General features: G+C 41.9%; 1 protein-coding gene across 1 annotated transcript; it reads left to right on the top strand.

The window, feature by feature from the left end:
* The first annotated feature begins 19,607 nt into the window (after positions 1 to 19,607).
* On the top strand, positions 19,608 to 20,543 carry LOC127314023 (uncharacterized). Its single transcript, XM_051344490.2, has one exon. It carries the CDS (start codon positions 19,690 to 19,692, stop codon positions 20,062 to 20,064), a length of 375 nt encoding a protein of 124 aa, XP_051200450.1. The 5' UTR covers positions 19,608 to 19,689; the 3' UTR covers positions 20,065 to 20,543.
* The last annotated feature ends 202 nt before the right edge of the window (positions 20,544 to 20,745 follow it).

Below are 20,745 nucleotides of genomic sequence, written 5' to 3'. Positions count from 1 at the left end.
TGCAAGTATTTCTGTTATGCCTAAGAAAATCTATAATATGCTTGACTTGCCACCATTGAAAAATTGTTATTTGGATGTTAATCTTGCTGATAATTCTACAAAGAAACCTTTGGGGAGAGTTGATAATGTTCGCATTACCGTTAACAATAATCTTGTCCCCGTTGATTTTGTTATCTTGGATATTGAATGCAATGCATCTTGTCCCATTATATTGGGAAGACCTTTTCTTCGAACTGTTGGTGCTGTTATTGACATGAAGGAAGGTAATATTAAATATCAATTTCCTCTCAAGAAAGGTATGGAACACTTCCCTAGAAATTGAATGAAGTTACCTTTTGATTCTATTATTAGAACAAGTTATGATGTTGATACTTCGTCTCTTGATAATACTTGATATACACTTTCTGCGCCTAGCTGAAAGGCGTTAAAGAAAAGCGCTTATGGGAGACAACCCATGTTTTTACTACAGTACTTTTGTTTTATATTTGAGTCTTGGAAGTAGTTACTACTGTATCAACCTCTCCTTATCTTATTTTGTGTGCATTGTTGTGCCAAGTAAAGTCGTTGATAGTAAGGTTCATACTAGATTTGGATTACTGCGCAGAAACAGATTTCTTTGCTGTCACGAATTTGGGCCTAATTCTCTGTAGGTAACTCAGAAAATTATGCCAATTTACGTGAGTGATCCTCAGATATGTACGCAACTTTCATTCAATTTGAGCATTTTCATTTGAGCAAGTCTGGTGCCTCAATAAAATTCGTCTTTACGAACTGTTCTGTTTTGACAGATTCTGCCTTTTATTTCGCATTGCCTGTTTTGATATGCTTGATGGATTTTTCGATTCCATTAACTTTCAGTAGCTTTGTGCAATGTCCAGAAGTGTTAAGAATGATTATGTCACCTCTAAACATGTAAATTTGGATTGTGCACTAACCCTCTAATGAGTTGTTTTGAGTTTGGTGTGGAGGAAGTTTTCAAGGATCAAGAGAGGGAGATGATACAATATGATCAAGGAGAGTGAAAGCTCTAAGCTTGGGGATGCCCCGGTGGTTCACCCCTGCATATTTCAAGAAGACTCAAGCGTTTAAACTTGGGGATGCCCAAGGCATCCCCTTCTTCATCGACAACATTATCAGGTTCCTCCCCTAAAACTATATTTTTATTCCATCACATCTTATGTGCTTTGCTTGGAGCGTCGGTTTGTTTTTGTTTTTGTTTGAATAAAATGGATCCTAGCATTCTTTGTGTGGGAGAGAGACACGCTCCGCTGTTGCATATGGACAAATATGTCCTTAGGCTTTACTCATAGTATTCATGGCAAAGGTTGAATCTTCTTCGTTAAATTGTTATATGGTTGGAATCGGGAAATGCTACATGTAGTAATTGCTAAAATGTCTTGGATAATTTGATACTTGGCAATTGTTGTGCTCATGTTTAAGCTCTTGCATCATATACTTTGCACCTATTAATGAAGAAATACATAGGGCTGGCTAAAATTTGGTTTGCATAATTGGTCTCTCTAAAGTCTAGATAATTTCTAGTATTGAGTTTGAACAACAAGGAAGATGGTGTAGAGTCTTATAATGTTTACAATATGTCTTTTATGTGAGTTTTGCTGCACCGCTTCATCCTTGTGTTTGTTTCAAATAACCTTGCTAGCCTAAACCTTGTATCGAGAGGGAATACTTCTCATGCATCCAAAATCCTTGAGCCAACCACTATGCCATTTGTGTCCACCATACCTACCTACTACATGGTATTTCTTCGCCATTCCAAAGTAAATTACTTGAGTGCTACCTCTAAAATTTCTATTCTTCACCTTTGCAATATATAGCTCATGGGACAAATAGCCTAAAAACTATCGTGGTATTGAATATGTACTTATGCACTTTATCTCTTATTAAGTTGCTTGTTGTGCGATAACCATGTTCCTGGGGACGCCATCAACTACTCTTTGTTGAATATCATGTGAGTTGCTATTCATGTCCGTCTTGTCTGAAGTAAGGGAGATTTACCACTTATTTAATGGTTAGAGCATGCATATTGTTAGAGAAGAACATTGGGCCGCTAACTAAAGCCATGAATCATGGTGGAAGTTTCAGTTTTGGACATATATCCTCAATCTCATATGAGAATATTAATTGTTGCTACATGCTTATGCATTAAAGAGGAGTCCATTATCTGTTGTCTATGTTGTCCCGGTATGAATGTCTAAGTTGAGAATACTTTGGATTGTGCCAAGTCTAAACATGTAAATTTGGATTGTGCACTAACCCTCTAATGAGTTGTTTTGAGTTTGGTGTGGAGGAAGTTTTCAAGGATCAAGAGAGGGAGATGATACAATATGATCAAGGAGAGTGAAAGCTCTAAGCTTGGGGATGCCCCGGTGGTTCACCCCTGCATATTTCAAGAAGACTCAAGCGTTTAAACTTGGGGATGCCCAAGGCATCCCCTTCTTCATCGACAACATTATCAGGTTCCTCCCCTAAAACTATATTTTTATTCCATCACATCTTATGTGCTTTGCTTGGAGCGTCGGTTTGTTTTTGTTTTTGTTTGAATAAAATGGATCCTAGCATTCTTTGTGTGGGAGAGAGACACGCTCCGCTGTTGCATATGGACAAATATGTCCTTAGGCTTTACTCATAGTATTCATGGCAAAGGTTGAATCTTCTTCGTTAAATTGTTATATGGTTGGAATCGGGAAATGCTACATGTAGTAATTGCTAAAATGTCTTGGATAATTTGATACTTGGCAATTGTTGTGCTCATGTTTAGGCTCTTGCATCATATACTTTGCACCTATTAATGAAGAAATACATAGGGCTGGCTAAAATTTGGTTTGCATAATTGGTCTCTCTAAAGTCTAGATAATTTCTAGTATTGAGTTTGAACAACAAGGAAGATGGTGTAGAGTCTTATAATGTTTACAATATGTCTTTTATGTGAGTTTTGCTGCACCGCTTCATCCTTGTGTTTGTTTCAAATAACCTTGCTAGCCTAAACCTTGTATCGAGAGGGAATACTTCTCATGCATCCAAAATCCTTGAGCCAACCACTATGCCATTTGTGTCCACCATACCTACCTACTACATGGTATTTCTTCGCCATTCCAAAGTAAATTACTTGAGTGCTACCTCTAAAATTTCTATTCTTCACCTTTGCAATATATAGCTCATGGGACAAATAGCCTAAAAACTATCGTGGTATTGAATATGTACTTATGCACTTTATCTCTTATTAAGTTGCTTGTTGTGCGATAACCATGTTCCTGGGGACGCCATCAACTACTCTTTGTTGAATATCATGTGAGTTGCTATTCATGTCCGTCTTGTCTGAAGTAAGGGAGATTTACCACTTATTTAATGGTTAGAGCATGCATATTGTTAGAGAAGAACATTGGGCCGCTAACTAAAGCCATGAATCATGGTGGAAGTTTCAGTTTTGGACATATATCCTCAATCTCATATGAGAATATTAATTGTTGCTACATGCTTATGCATTAAAGAGGAGTCCATTATCTGTTGTCTATGTTGTCCCGGTATGAATGTCTAAGTTGAGAATACTTTGGATTGTGCCAAGTCTAAACATGTAAATTTGGATTGTGCACTAACCCTCTAATGAGTTGTTTTGAGTTTGGTGTGGAGGAAGTTTTCAAGGATCAAGAGAGGGAGATGATACAATATGATCAAGGAGAGTGAAAGCTCTAAGCTTGGGGATGCCCGGTGGTTCACCCCTGCATATTTCAAGAAGACTCAAGCGTTTAAACTTGGGGATGCCCAAGGCATCCCCTTCTTCATCGACAACATTATCAGGTTCCTCCCCTAAAACTATATTTTTATTCCATCACATCTTATGTGCTTTGCTTGGAGCGTCGGTTTGTTTTTGTTTTTGTTTGAATAAAATGGATCCTAGCATTCTTTGTGTGGGAGAGAGACACGCTCATTGTTGCATATGGACAAATATGTCCTTAGGCTTTACTCATAGTATTCATGGCAAAGGTTGAATCTTCTTCGTTAAATTGTTATATGGTTGGAATCGGGAAATGCTACATGTAGTAATTGCTAAAATGTCTTGGATAATTTGATACTTGGCAATTGTTGTGCTCATGTTTAAGCTCTTGCATCATATACTTTGCACCTATTAATGAAGAAATACATAGGGCTGGCTAAAATTTGGTTTGCATAATTGGTCTCTCTAAAGTCTAGATAATTTCTAGTATTGAGTTTGAACAACAAGGAAGATGGTGTAGAGTCTTATAATGTTTACAATATGTCTTTTATGTGAGTTTTGCTGCACCGCTTCATCCTTGTGTTTGTTTCAAATAACCTTGCTAGCCTAAACCTTGTATCGAGAGGGAATACTTCTCATGCATCCAAAATCCTTGAGCCAACCACTATGCCATTTGTGTCCACCATACCTACCTACTACATGGTATTTCTTCGCCATTCCAAAGTAAATTACTTGAGTGCTACCTCTAAAATTTCTATTCTTCACCTTTGCAATATATAGCTCATGGGACAAATAGCCTAAAAACTATCGTGGTATTGAATATGTACTTATGCACTTTATCTCTTATTAAGTTGCTTGTTGTGCGATAACCATGTTCCTGGGGACGCCATCAACTACTCTTTGTTGAATATCATGTGAGTTGCTATTCATGTCCGTCTTGTCTGAAGTAAGGGAGATTTACCACTTATTTAATGGTTAGAGCATGCATATTGTTAGAGAAGAACATTGGGCCGCTAACTAAAGCCATGAATCATGGTGGAAGTTTCAGTTTTGGACATATATCCTCAATCTCATATGAGAATATTAATTGTTGCTACATGCTTATGCATTAAAGAGGAGTCCATTATCTGTTGTCTATGTTGTCCCGGTATGAATGTCTAAGTTGAGAATAATCAAAAGCGAGAAATCCAATGCGAGCTTTCTCCTTAGACCTTTGTACAGGCTGAAAGGATACGGATGTCGCCTAGAGGGGGGGGGGGGGTGAATAGGCGGTTTAAAACTTTTACGAGATGGGCTTATCAAATGCGGAATAAAACTAGCGTTTACTTTGTCAAGCCCAAAGCCTATATACTATGGTTCACCTATGTGCACCAACAACTTATTCTAAGCAAAGGTTCACCTAAGTGCACCAACAACTTATGCTAAGCAATACAAGCAAGCATGTGATAGCAAGATATATATAACTTCAAGCACGATGGCTATCACAAGGTAAAGTGCATAAGTAAAGAGCTCGGGTATAGAGATAACCGAGGCATGCGGGAGACGAAGATTTATCCCGAAGTTCACACTCTTGCGAGTGCTAATCTCCGTTGGAGAGGTGCGGTGGCTTAGTGCTCCCGAACGCCACAAGAGGCTCACCATGAGGTGTGGTTGCTCGATGCACACCAACGCCACAAAGGCCTCACCCCAAGATGCGGTACTCACACCACACACCGAACGCCACGAAGGCGCCTCACCTAAATCTCCGGTGACCCTCGCCACAAAGGCCTAGGTCACGGTTCCACTAAGGGATTTCCTTCGAGGCGGAAACCGGGCCTTACACAAAGATTGGGGCACACATCCACAACTTAATTGGAGGCTCCCAACAAACCGCCACAAAGGCCTAGAATCCGTCTAGGGTTCCAAGAACCCAAGAGTAACAACCTTCTTGCTTTCACCACCACGAATCACCGTGGAGAACTCAAACCGATGCACCAAATGCAATGGCAAGAACACCACAAAGATACTCAAGTACTTCTCTCTCAAATTCCAACAAAGCTACAAAAGCTATTGGGGGAATAAGAGAGGAAGAACAAAATAAGAGGAGGAACACCAAATTTCTCCAAGATCTAGATCTAGTGGATTCCCCTCACAAAGAGAGGGATTTGATTGGTAGGAATGTAGATCTAGATCTCCTCTTCCTTTTCCCTCAAAAAGATTCAAGAAGCATAGGAGGAATAGAGGGAAAGGGAAGCTCTCAAGGTCAACAATGGTGGAGAGCACAAAGGGGAAGAGGTAGCTGCCCAAGGAGGAAGAAGGGGGGCATAAATACCCCCTCCCATCGAAATATGACCGTTTGGGTGTGCTCAGGCCGGATTTTCCGGGCCGGATATTTACAAAATATCCGGGCCCCAAAAAACGGCTAAGGACATGAGAAAACTGCTCTCAGCAAGGGGGCCGGACATTTGGCCGGATATTTGGCCAGATTTTCCCAAAAACCGGATATTTCGGGGGGGCCGGATTATCCGCCCCAAACTTGGGCCGGAATATCCGCCCCCCTGAAAACTGGCAGAAACATCAAACTGAAACGAGCATAACTTTAGCATCCGGACTCCGATTTTGATGATCTTGGGCTTGTTTTGAAGCTAGGAACAAGCTCTACAAGATCATGCAGGAAACCATCATAGTCCAACAAGGGAGGATAGAAACAAATGATGAAAGGTTTGACCTATCTAAAAAAGACACACCGGGAAAACCTCCAATCTCGAAAATGAAACAAGTTGCCCATGCAAAAACCATTCTTGATGAACTAGAGCTTGTCATGAGAATAAGAACAAGCTCTAAAACATAACATGGATAAGATCCAAATAAAACCAAGAAAGATGATGAATCTAACTCGAAAACGCAACAAATGATCTATGCGAAATCCGTTTTTGATGAACTAGAGCTTGTCATGAGAATAAGCACAGGCTCTAAAACATCACATGGATAAGGTCCAAATAACAACCAAGAAAGATGATGCAAGGATGCAAAGGTTTGAGCTCTCTCCGAACGATACGATCAAGTTACTCACTCGAGAGCCCTCTTGATAGTACGGCAACTAAACTATAAACCGGTCTCCAACTACACTATGAGACGGTGAGAAAGAAACCCTATCAAGAGCAAACCTTATACTTGCGCATTCCACTTGAGCTCGATGACGACGATCTTGACCTCAACAAGATGGAACGCCTTTCTTGCTTGTACTTGCTTGACGAAGTCTTGTGGATTGCTCCCCCATAATCCACCATGGGAGAGCTTCTTCTTCGGCGCATCTTCACATAACCATGACCACCATGTGGATTGCTCCCCCATAATCCACCATGGGAGAGCTTCTTCTTCGGCGCATCTTCACATATTCATGATCACCATATGGATGGCAAGACTCAAGCAAAGGATCTCTTCGGGATGGCTCATCTTGAACTTGCACTTCATTTCTTCATTCTTCATCATGTTGATGTCTTGAAGTCACTTGAGGGCTCACTTCATCTTCATCTTCAAGACATACTTGACACTTGATATCCTTCATCAATTTCTTCTTATTGCAACCTAATACAAACATGTTGATGTCTTGAAGTCACTTGAGGGCTCACTTCATCTTCATCTTCAAGACATACTTGACACTTGATATCCTTCATCAAATTCTTCTTATTGCAACCTTGAAGCCAACATATGGTTCAAGAATTGCCTATGGACAACTCCTACAAGTATAACTCAATGCAAACATTAGTCCATAGGGATTGTCATTAATTACCAAAACCACACATGGGGGCTCCATGCACTTTCAATCTCCCCCATTTTGGTAATTGATGACAATCTCTTTGAGAGGGTTTATATAAGGAATTGAAGTAGCAAGCAAGTTGAATATATAGAGCAAACTCCCCCATAATATATGCGTGTGTGAATGATCTTGACTTTCATTGCATATATTGGCATTCAAAGCCTAGTGGCATTCAAAGCCTAGTGGAGTTTCCTCTAAATATTCAACTATGCAAAGCAACAAGATGCAATGCAATAAAGGCACATGCTTAAGCACAAAGCAAAGACATAACCAAATTCCCTTAAACCCTCCAAACTTCTCCCCCATTGGCACCAATTTCCGAAATGGGTGAAAAATTTAGAAGGCCAATATAGTGAGATTTCCTCCATAGCGTGTGCATTTCTCATAATTTGAGTGGAATCAAATGCACATATCCAATGACGAATATTCGGAAGGAATCACACTATAGATAGGATCAAAGATTGCAAAAAGATAACAAAGTCAAGAAGCTTCAACAAATGAAGCAAGCAACCAAATGAGCCACAAGGAAGATACCAAAAGAAAGATAGATATTATGATAAGATCAAGAAGATTGCTCTAAATAATATGAGGAAGCTCCCCAAGGTTTGTACACAAAACTAGACAATTTGCATTGGAGTATAAAGTGCACAAACATGGAATCATCACTCCCTTAATATCATTCAAAAACAAAAGATACCAAGTGAATCAAACTCTAATGATCACCACAAGATAGTGTTCTAAATCAAATGAGGAAGCTCCCCAAGGTACATGCATAAAATAAAATGTTGCATTTGAATACAATATGCATAACATGGAATCCTCACTCCCTCATTTAAAACACAAACATTTGTGATAGATCATAGATAGAAAAGCAAGCTAAACACTTGCAACAAACAAATAGTTGAGAAACAAGTAAGAGGCACCATAATAAAAAGGCTCAACCAAGAGGATATGTGAAAGGCATGATAAAGCATATTATAAGACTATTACAAGGATGAGCAAAAAGCATCATCATAGTCTTCAATTAATTATATTGCTTAGCATGACCAATCAACACGCAATAAATAAATAAGATATCAAAAGGAGATGTATCATCTCTTATGTGTATAAGTTTCTCTAAGTGGGAAATATCACAAAGATATTTATCCACAAAGAAACATGCATACACAAAATAGATACGCAACAAATATAGCATGATATCCAAGACGAATTCATGCAATATACCAATAAGAATTTTTGCTTAATAGCATGGCCAAAGGCTCAATTTTATCTTATTGTACATTCATGAACTTCAACCACAAACATCTAAAATACATCACAAATATGAACAAGGGAAAGAAGATAGTTGGGATGCATTGAGAAAGTCAACAAGTATCACAAACGAGGATACCAAAAGAAATAACTAAATTTGCACTTTCATCTATATTGCACATGTAAGAGCCTTGAGAAATTGATATGCAATAAAATTGCTAGATAGGCATAGTTGGGATGGATGAATCATGAGCATGATTTAATATACTTCCCAACAAATGCACTCATCTCAAATTACTCACATTCACAATAAAGAGGTTTCATTAAAACTTTTGCAAGAAGCACACTATTTGCAAATCAAGAGATTCATGCCAAGATGCAACCATAAGGTTGGATACAAGAAAAGTATGCATGAGAAGATACTTGTTACCAAGATAGTATTGGTGTGGATGTAGTAGATATGTGTTCGTTGACCATCCTAGCTTGCCTCAAGTTACCATTGAGTCACCACTTCTTTCCAAGAGTGAGACAAGCATCCAATGCATATCCATTGTACCTAACACAAAGGTAAGTACAAAATTGTCCCCAAACTAATTGGGTCCGAAGTAGTTAGACACACTACAACATATAGGACAAATTCCACAATTCTATGTGCATATAGATATGAAATTGCAATTCACATATTAGCCAAATTAGGATTTGATGGAGTTTACCCTATATATTGGATCAAAGAAAGTAACTCATGCCATAAGATGTACATATATTAAATATGCATGCACAATACTTTCAAGAACCAAAGGAAGATACAATTTGGACAAAACACCAAATAAATCAAGAGACAATGGTTGCCCAAATTATATCAAAGAATCAAATCAACACAAGATTGACTCCAAAGAATTATCTCATTATAAGAAGCTAATTAAACCTAAACACAAAGGAATGAGATAACCAACTCCCAAGAGAGCAAGGTTCCAACAAATAAACCAAACCCTCGAAACTTTTTATGATGGCACAAAGTACCAAAAAGAAAATTTATGTCTCCCAAAACCAATTTTTTGATAATGATCAAGAGAAGTTTAAGCATTACAACAAATATAGGAGAGCTCCCCCAAGATTAGTGCATTATCTAGGATTTAGAATATGGATACAAAATGCACAAAACTAGGATCATCACGCTACCTATATCTACTAAAAATGCTAAGAAAGTTTGAATATACAAATTAGATTCATAAGATGCGAGGAAGACACATGGGAGTCAAAGCACAACAAATTCATGGCAATGAATAAGGCAATTTAAACACAAGAGCCAATGTAGATATGATCAATAAATATCTACCTCATAATGATTACCAATTGTCCTAGGACAAGAGGTATTAGGAAATATTTCCCGGTGGTAGTTTGTAAGTATACATAAGATCATATTTACACCGAACAAAGCATATGGTAAAAGGTAAGAGTTAACCATCATGCAAAGAAAGTTTCTTGATAGCTTCATTTAGTCACACCAACATGCAAGGCAATTAATAGTATTCATACCAACATGCAAAGCAATTAATAGTATTCATACCAACATGCAAAGCAATTAATAGTATGACTTGAAGCACATGGTTTTTCCAAAAATGTATTGAGGGACACGTTGTGAAAAACCATGCCAATAAAAACTTTCACAAATAAGATCCACAAAGATATTAGCAATGAAGCTATTTAAGCAAATTGGAGCTTGTTTGAGCAAACATGCCACATAGGAGAGAGATAATTTACAATATCAATTCTATGTGACACAACCTCAAATGTTCACATTTTCTAGGCTTGTAATATGCACAAAGCTTATTACTCCCCCATAATGTGATAAGGAATTTATTTTCACAAGAGGCAAATAAGATCCAACTAGAGATATTAATGGACATTAGAATTTGAATTTCTCATGAATACGACATACCACATAGAGACTAGATAATCTTGCAATATCAATTCTAAGTGATATTCCTCATGTACACACATTGTTAGGATCATGAAATTCCCAAAGGAATATCACTCCCCCGAAATGAGATAGTCCATTAATCGCTCATAAGAGCCATATAAGATACAACAAGATGCAAAGTGGCTCCAACACAAACACAAATACATGGTGTGCAACCCAACATGCATAGTCTTGATTTCTCAAGAAAAGCAAGTAGGAAGCACAACATATACAAACACATGTTAGGAACAAAAACTAACACATGCAAAGGGGCGAGTAACTTTCAATATAAATGAGTTGAGCACATGTTACCGCAAGGAGGAACATTGATCATATGATAGAAGCAAGATAACCAAGACTTGGCTTGAGATAATATAAATGATGAAGATCCCTTAATTCTTCATGATGTAGCCAAGTCTCCAATGCCCTCCAACAAGCACCTATTGATCAAGTTTTGGATTGTTGGTCCCCAACTAAGTTGGGTCCTAAGAGGTTAGTCACAATAGGCTTGGCAACCCAAATGGTTCTTTTCTTGACACCACTTTGAGCACCAACATATTTGGCAAACACATTGCCACCCTCATCCTTACGAAGAGAATAAACATCATCAATGGTGATAGAGTTGGATGAGGTACCAATAGTGCAAAAGGAGGAGATGTGGCCCTTCTCGCGGCATATGTAGCAAGTTCTTTTCTTCTCCTTCTTCTCACTAGATTTCTCCACAATGGGAGCATTGGCTTGATTCTTCTTGGGAAGTGGCATTTCTTCAACTTGAGGTTGAATATGTGTTTGAGCTTGAGGCTGCTTCCCTTTTTGCTTCTTCTTCAAAGGGCAAGATCTAACATGGTGCCCTTCAATTTTGCACTTGAAGCAAACAATCTTGGCCGGGTCTTTGACTTGTACTTGGCCCTTCTTGTTGTTGTTCTTCTTGGACTTGTTCTTGTTGTTGGATTTGAATCCAAGTCCACTCTTGTCATTGGGGGATTGTTGCACACTTAACATCGTGTCAAGTTTGCATTTCCCTTCATGACTCTTTACCAAGTCGGTCTTCAAGGAAGTGACTTGGGCCTTGAGCTCTTTGATTTCCTCTACATGGTTAGTAACAACACAAGTACTAGAGGAAGTAGAACCTTCATTGTTAGAGCAACAAGGCAAGGAAGATAATTCACCACAAGATTTAGCAATACTATGAGTGGATGAATTACTAGTACTAACACATGACAATATAGCATTTTGAGTAGTAGTGCTAGTATCCACATGAGGCTCACAAGGTGTTTCCTTTGATATGATAGCCTCATGAGCTAACTTTAGCCTATCATGAGAGGCTAGAAGATCCTCATAGGAGCTAGAAAGCTTTCCATGATTTTCTTCCAATTTCCCATAATTGCTAGTTAGCAATTTAAGTTGAGCCCTTAGCTCAACATTCTCCTTCAAGATAGATGCTTCACAAGAAGTAGAGTTAGTAGCACAAGCATCATTATTAATAGAAATGGGAGAATGCAAGTTGTCATGCTCTTTTAGATAAGAAGCTTTAAGTTGCTCATGCGACTCGGTGAGTTTGGTGAGCGCACTCTCAATAGCCCTTGAGCCCTTTTTGAGTTGCTCAAAATCCTCAAGGAGTTTAGCATTAACAAACACAAGCTTATCATTTTTTAGCTTTAGTTCATTTGCCACCTCAAGAGCTCTATCATGGTTTTCCTTTTCTCTAGACAATTCTAGAGCAAAGGTTTCCTCAAGAGCTTCCTTGGTGGTTTGTTCTTCTTCAAGTTCATCCTTTAGAGATGCCACATCATCGGCATACTCTCGTTCAAGAGCACCCATTTTATCAAAGGTGTTCTCATGCATCCAAATAAGATTTTGGCTCTCAATAGCGGTAGTCAAGATTTCAAAGAAGTGAGTGCTAGCAATTTTATCGTTGCAAAGAACCTTGAATACACTCTTACCCTTATCGCGTAGAGAGACAACCCAATCCTCTTCTTCATATTCATCCTCATCCTTATCACCACGAGACATATTAGGTTCCATGGTAGGAGGTACCGTGGAACCCTTGGCCATAAGGCATACATGAGGACCATGAGATAAAGATGAGGAGTTACTTGAGGCTCCTTTCAAGATCTTGTCTTGACCAATAGAATCTTTGGTTTCCTCTACATTGTTAGACACACAACAACTAGAGGAAATAGAAGCATTTTTATCATGGCCACAAGACAATGCAAGCATATCATCATTAGATTTATTCAAGCAACTTACACATGATATGCAAGGACTATCAACACACGCATGTAAATCATTTCTAGTGCTAGATGTGTTTGAGTCCATAGATGAAGCATTGCAATGAGATAGAGATGAAGAATCATCAATAGTAAGCTCAATATCAACATTGCAATTTTCATCACCACTCACCATATCATTACCTTGTGTCTTGACACACTTAGGTGAAGTGGATGAAGATGAGAAATCATCACGGCCGGAAGTGGAAGCAATACAATCATCCTCAATAATATTGGACACATCATATTTATCTTGAAGCTTTGTCCATAATTCATGAGAGCTCCCAAAAGGCATGATTGAAGAAGTAACTACATTGCTCACAACAATGGAGAACACATGAGAAGCAAGAGCATCGAGGCAAGAGTTTTTCTCCTTCTCAAGATATAAATTTTGAGGATCCTTAGGAGAAGAAAAACCCATGCCAAGAAATCGCTCCATGTCCGGGGACATACCCCGTAAGATTTTAAGCACATAAATTTTCCATAGATCATAATTTGTGCCATCAAATATAAACAAGTTATTGTGTGCTAATCCCCTAACCGACATCTTTACTCTCAAGGCGGTGAAGCCTAAGAATGAGAGACCTTGCTCTGATACCAATTGAAAGGATACGGATGTCGCCTAGAGGGGGGGTGAATAGGCGGTTTAAAACTTTTACGAGATGGGCTTATCAAATGCGGAATAAAACTAGCGTTTACTTTGTCAAGCCCAAAGCCTATATACTATGGTTCACCTATGTGCACCAACAACTTATTCTAAGCAAAGGTTCACCTAAGTGCACCAACAACTTATGCTAAGCAATACAAGCAAGCATGTGATAGCAAGATATATATAACTTCAAGCACGATGGCTATCACAAGGTAAAGTGCATAAGTAAAGAGCTCGGGTATAGAGATAACCGAGGCACGCGGGAGACGAAGATTAATCACGAAGTTCACACTCTTGCGAGTGCTAATCTCCGTTGGAGAGGTGCGGTGGCTTAGTGCTCCCGAACGCCACAAGAGGCTCACCTTGAGGTGTGGTTGCTCGATGCACACCAACGCCACAAAGGCCTCACCCCAAGATGCGGTACTCACACCACACACCGAACGCCACAAAGGCGCCTCACCTAAATCTCCGGTGACCCTCGCCACAAAGGCCTAGGTCACGGTTCCACTAAGGAATTTCCTTCGAGGCGGAAGCCGGGCCTTACACAAAGATTGGAGCACACATCCACAACTTAATTGGAGGCTCCCAACAAACCGCCACAAAGGCCTAGAATCCGTCTAGGGTTCCAAGAACCCAAGAGTAACAACCTTCTTGCTTTCACCACCACGAATCACCGTGGAGAACTCAAACCGATGCACCAAATGCAATGGCAAGAACACCACAAAGATGCTCAAGTACTTCTCTCTCAAATTCCAACAAAGCTACAAAAGCTATTGGGGGAATAAGAGAGGAAGAACAAAATAAGAGGAGGAACACCAAATTTCTCCAAGATCTAGATCTAGTGGATTCCCCTCACAAAGAGAGGGATTTGATTGGTAGAAATGTAGATCTAGATCTCCTCTTCCTTTTCCCTCAAAAAGATTCAAGAAGCATAGGAGGAATAGAGGGAAAGGGAAGCTCTCAAGGTCAACAATGGTGGAGAGCACAAAGGGGAAGAGGTAGCTGCCCAAGGAGGAAGAAGGGGGGCATAAATACCCCCTCCCATCGAAATATGACCGTTTGGGTGTGCTCAGGCCGGATTTTCCGGGCCGGATATTTACAAAATATCCGGGCCCCAAAAAACGGCTAAGGACATGAGAAAACTGCTCTCAGCAAGGGGGCCGGACATTTGGCCGGATATTTGGCTGGATTTTCCCAAAAACCGGATATTTCGGGGGGGCCGGATTATCCGCCCCAAACTTGGGCCGGAATATCCGCCCCCCTGAAAACTGGCAGAAACATCAAACTGAAACGAGCATAACTTTAGCATCCGGACTCCGATTTTGATGATCTTGGGCTTGTTTTGAAGCTAGAAACAAGCTCTACAAGATCATGCAGGAAACCATCATAGTCCAACAAGGGAGGATAGAAACAAATGATGAAAAGTTTGACCTATCTAAAAAAGACACACCGGTAAAACCTCCAATCTCGAAAATGCAACAAGTTGCCCGTGCAAAAACCATTCTTGATGAACTAGAGCTTGTCATGAGAATAAGAACAAGATCTAAAACATAACATGGATAAGATCCAAATAAAACCAAGAAAGATGATGAATCTAACTCGAAAACGCAACAAATGATCTATGCGAAATCCGTTTTTGATGAACTAGAGCTTGTCATGAGAATAAGCACAGGCTCTAAAACATCACATGGATAAGGTCCAAATAACAACCAAGAAAGATGATGCAAGGATGCAAAGGTTTGAGCTCTCTCCGAACGATACGATCAAGTTACTCACTCGAGAGCCCTCTTGATAGTACGACAACTAAACTATAAACCGGTCTCCAACTACACTATGAGACGGTGAGAAAGAAACCCTATCAAGAGCAAACCTTATACTTGCGCATTCCACTTGAGCTCGATGACGACGATCTTGACCTCAACAAGATGGAACGCCTTTCTTGCTTGTACTTGCTTGACGAAGTCTTGTGGATTGCTCCCCCATAATCCACCATGGGAGAGCTTCTTCTTCGGCGCATCTTCACATAACCATGACCACCATGTGGATTGCTCCCCCATAATCCACCATGGGAGAGCTTCTTCTTCGGCGCATCTTCATATATCCATGATCACCATATGGATGGCAAGACTCAAGCAAAGGATCTCTTCGGGATGGCTCATCTTGAACTTGCACTTCATTTCTTCATTCTTCATCATGTTGATGTCTTGAAGTCACTTGAGGGCTCACTTCATCTTCATCTTCAAGACATACTTGACACTTGATATCCTTCATCAATTTCTTCTTATTGCAACCTAATACAAACATGTTGATGTCTTGAAGTCACTTGAGGGCTCACTTCATCTTCATCTTCAAGACATACTTGACACTTGATATCCTTCATCAAATTCTTCTTATTGCAACCTTGAAGCCAACATATGGTTCAAGAATTGCCTATGGACAACTCCTACAAATATAACTCAATGCAAACATTAGTCCATAGGGATTGTCATTAATTACCAAAACCACACATGGGGGCTCCATGCACTTTCACAGGCGGCATAGAGGTACCCCTTTGTGACACTTGGTTAAAACATGTGTATTGCAATGATAATCCCGGTAATCCAAGCTAATTAGGACAAGGTACGGGCACTATTAGTATACTATGCATGAGACTTGCAACTTGTAAGATATAATTTACATGATACATATGCTTTATTACTACCGTTGACAAAATTGTTTCTTGTTTTCAAAATCAAAGCTCTAGCACAAATATAGCAATCAATGCTTCCCTCTGCGAAGGGCCTTTCTTTTACTTTTATGTTGAGTCAGTTCACCTATTTCTCTCTACCTCAAGAAGCAAACACTTGTGTGAACTGTGCATTGATTCCTACATACTTGCATATTGCACTTGTTATATTACTTTGCATTGACAACTATCCATGAGATATACATGTTATAAGTTGAAAGCAACCGCTGAAACTTAATCCTCCTTTGTGTTGCTTCAATACCTCTACTTTAATTTATTGCTTTATGAGTTAACTCTTATGCAAGACTTATTGATGCTTGTCTTGAAAGTACTATTCATGAAAAGTCTTTGCTTTATGATTCAGTTGTTTACTCATGTCATTACCATTGTTTTGATCGCTGCATTCATTACATATGCTTACAATAGTGTGATCGAGGTTATGATGGCATGTCACTCCAGAAATTATCTTTGTTATCGTTTACCTGCTCGGGACGAGCAGGAACTAAGCTTGGGGATGCTGATACGTCTCCGACGTATCGATAATTTCTTATGTTCAATGTCACATTATTGATGATATCTACATGTTTTATGCATACTTTATGTCATATTTATGCATTTTCCGGCACTAACCTATTAACGAGATGCCGAAGAGCCGATTCTTGTTTTTGCTGTTTTTGGTTTCAGAAATCCTAGTAAGGAAATATTCTCGGAATTGGACGAAATCAACGCCCAGGGGCCTATTTTGCCACGAAGCTTCCAGAAGACCGAAGAGGAGACGAAGTGGGGCCACGAGGTGGCCAGACACCAGGGCGGCGCGGCCTGGGCCTTGGCCGCGCCGGCCTGTGGTGTGGGGCCCTCGTGCGGCCCCCTGACCTGCCCTTCCACCTACATATAGTCTTCGTCGCGAAACCCCCAGTACCGAGAGCCACGATACGAAAAACCTTCCAGAGACGCCGCCGCCGCCAATCCCATCTCTGGGGATTCAGGAGATCGCCTCCGGCACCCTGCCGGAGAGGGGAATCATCTCCCGGAGGACTCTTCACCGCCATGGTCGCCTCCGGAGTGATGAGTGAGTAGTCTACCCCTGGACTATGGGTCCATAGCAGTAGCTAGATGGTCGTCTTCTCCTCATTATGCTTCATTGTCGGATCTTGTGAGCTGCCTAACATGATCAAGATCATCTATCTGTAATGCTATATGTTGTGTTTATTGGGATCCGATGGATAGAGAATACTATGTTATGTTGATTATCAATCTATTACCTATGTGTTGTTTATGATCTTGCATGCTCTCCGTTTTTAGTAGAGGCTCTGGCCAAGTTTTTGCTAGTAACTCCAAGAGGGAGTATTTATGCTCGATAGTGGGTTCATGCCTCCATTAAATGCAGGACAGTGTGACGAAAGTTCTAAGGTTGTGGATGTCTGTTGCCCCTAGGGAGACAACATTGATGGTATGTCCGAGGATGTAGTTATTGATTACATTACGCACCATACTTAATGCAATTGTCTGTTGGTTTGCAACTTAATACCGGAAGGGGTTCGGATGATAACTTTGAAGGTGGACTTTTTAGGCATAGATGCATGTTTGGATAGCGGTCTATGTACTTTGTCGTAATGCCCAATTAAATCTCACTATACTCATCATATCATGTATGTGCATGGTCATGCCCTCTCTATTTGTCAATTGCCCAACTGTAATTTGTTCACCCAACATGCTATTTATCTTATGGGAGAGACACCTCTAGTGAACTGTGGACCCCGGTCCATTCTTTTACATCGAATACAATCTACTGCAATACTTGTTCTATTATTTTCTGCAAACAATCATCATCCACACTATACATCTAATCCTTTGTTACAGCAAGCCGGTGAGATTGACAACCTCACTGTTTCGTTGGGGCAAAGTACTTTGGTTGTGTTGTGCAGGTTCCACGTTGGCACCGGAATCCCTGGTGTTGCGCCGCACTACATCTCGCCGCCATCAACCTTCGACGTGCTTCTTGACTCCTACTGGTTCGATAAACCTTGGTTTCTAACTGAGGGAAACTTACTGCTGTACGCATCACACCTTCACTTGGGGTTCCCAACGGTCGCGTGCTGTACGCGTGTCACGCTCCAATTCGGCGTGTGCATACCCGGGCAGATACACGCACGGCGGCACATGTGATCTTGGAGGTAGGGCTGTGTCGCAGATGACCCAGAGGTCACCACAGTGGCACCGCCGGCGCTCGTCGCAGCAATCTGCGCGAGCGCATTCCTATTGATCATCAAGAGGGCCTATTGCGCGACCAACGTCCCCAGGGCATCCGCGCTGGCTTTCGATTGCAGGGCCTCGAGATACTCCGCCTCCCTCTTTCGTTCCTCGGTGACGGCGGCATCAAGCCGCTTCTTCTTGGCGTCCATCCTCCGCTACGCCCATTTCTTTCTCTCGGTGGTTCACTCCTCCGCCGCTAGCTCGACCTTCGGCTTCTTCAATGCCGAGGTGGTGGGGTGGGAGGTGCTTCAGCCACGCCGGCCACAATGGCGATGGAGGCGACGTGAGATGTGTGTCATCCATCTCGCCCTAGGTCTTTGTGGTAGTAGAGTGTGTGGACTGGCGTTGGGATGCTGACTTACGGGCCAGGACACGCCTCCTAGACACAAAAACAGACAACCCATAAATTACATGGTTGCATTAGGGCATCTCTAGCTGCGCGACCTGACTGGTACTGGCCTATCCGTAATAGTCCGCGCGGATAGACGGACATGTTGGTCACGATCCAGCGATGCCACCTAAACGAACCGACTTGCATGAACCGATCCATTCATTCACAAAATTTAAGACGCAGATGCGGGGTCGGGCTGGACAGCACGCACACTCTCCCTTGTTCACCAAATTTGGGGTGCAGATGAGGGGCGAGCCCACATGCCCGGAGATCTCGTCAGGGAGTGTCCCACGGGACAAGCCTTTGGCGAGCGAGTGAGCGACCGACCAAAAGGCAAAGCGGATGAAGCAGCAGCAAAAGGCATGGCGTGTGGGGGTGTCTGCCGTTTAGGGGCCACGCACCAAACCCCATACACACACCGCACACTACCAATTCCCGACCCCTCCTCCATGTGCACGCACCATGCTGCATGCTTTCTCACTTTACCCACGGCCCGCACACCACGCACCAACCCAACCCAAGCCCTTCCCTTCTTTCCCTGGTCTCGCCGTTATATAACGCCCCGCGCCCCCGCTCCTGCCACCTCTTAGCAAAAGCAACATCGCAGCAAAGCTCTACTCTACTCCAGCGCAAGACCCTCGTTCGGCGAGCGAGCGCCATGGGCAACTGCCTCAACGCGGCCTCCAAGCAGCAGGACCCGCGGCGGCGGCGCGGGGAGAGGGTCGTGCCGGAGGAGAGGGAGGACACCATAGCCGACGTCCTGCTGCACGATGAGGAAGAGGAGGTGCCGGCAACGACGGCGGCGGCGTCGGGGATGAAGGTGAAGGTGGTGCTCACGCGGGCGGAGCTGGAGTGGCTCATGGCTCAGCTCAAGAGCGGCGACCAGCGCCTCGAGGACGTGCTGCGCCAGGTCGGCACCGCCCGCACCGGCGCCGCCGCCGACGACAGCAAGCCGACGCCGCGCGCCGACGGGTGGCGCCCGAGGCTCGAGCGCATCCTCGAGTGCCCCGAGCCCGCCGTCGACGCCACCTAGCTAGCGGCCGTTCCGTACGTTCACTCCGGCTAACTACCGCAGTCGACCAGAGCCAGATCTCGTCCCTGGGCCGCGCGCGTCTAGCTTTTTCGTGCTTAGATCCGTCCGTCTGGTGCATGGTGTGATACTGTCTTGGCCGATCCATGGAGATGCTTCTTGTTTTTGTTTCTCCATGTCCCTGATCTCTCTCCACCAAAGGATCGAGTATGTCGAGTGCCCTGGTTTATGTAGGATGTACACCGACCATGCTGTTTTGTACTAGTAGCCTGTTATTTAGAGTAGTATCTCTTACTGCTGTTGTGCTCTGCTCCTCCTCGCTTGCGTTTTCCCTCTGATCTGGTGGTTTGTAAATACTGTCGTCTCAATTCTCAAATGGCAATGTACCGCGCCGGGCCGTGCTTCAGTTTTTTGCATCGGAGGTGTGACAATTTTAGCTCACTTTAGTGGTGCAATATTGGAAAACATATCAACTTTCTTAATACCAACTATAGTTTATGAAGATTCCAATGATATGGGTTTTACATTCTACTGTGTTTTTTTCCAAACTATTTGGTTAAACTTGCAAAGCTTAACTTTAACTAAACCAACCTAAAAACTAAACTAATTGTGTACGGAAGGAGTAAATACACAAGCAGAGCAAGTTCGATGCAACCACCGGAGGAGATAGGAAAAGCAACACGA

This window comes from Lolium perenne, chromosome 7 (assembly GCF_019359855.2).
Source record: "Lolium perenne isolate Kyuss_39 chromosome 7, Kyuss_2.0, whole genome shotgun sequence".
NCBI lineage: Eukaryota > Viridiplantae > Streptophyta > Magnoliopsida > Poales > Poaceae > Lolium > Lolium perenne.
This window is presented reverse-complemented; position numbering and strand designations above follow the sequence as displayed.

Bases quoted from the DNA above. Each gene is read 5' to 3' on its own strand.
- LOC127314023 (XM_051344490.2), top strand. From the start codon at position 19,690: ATGGGCAACTGCCTCAACGCGGCCTCCAAGCAGCAGGACCCGCGGCGG.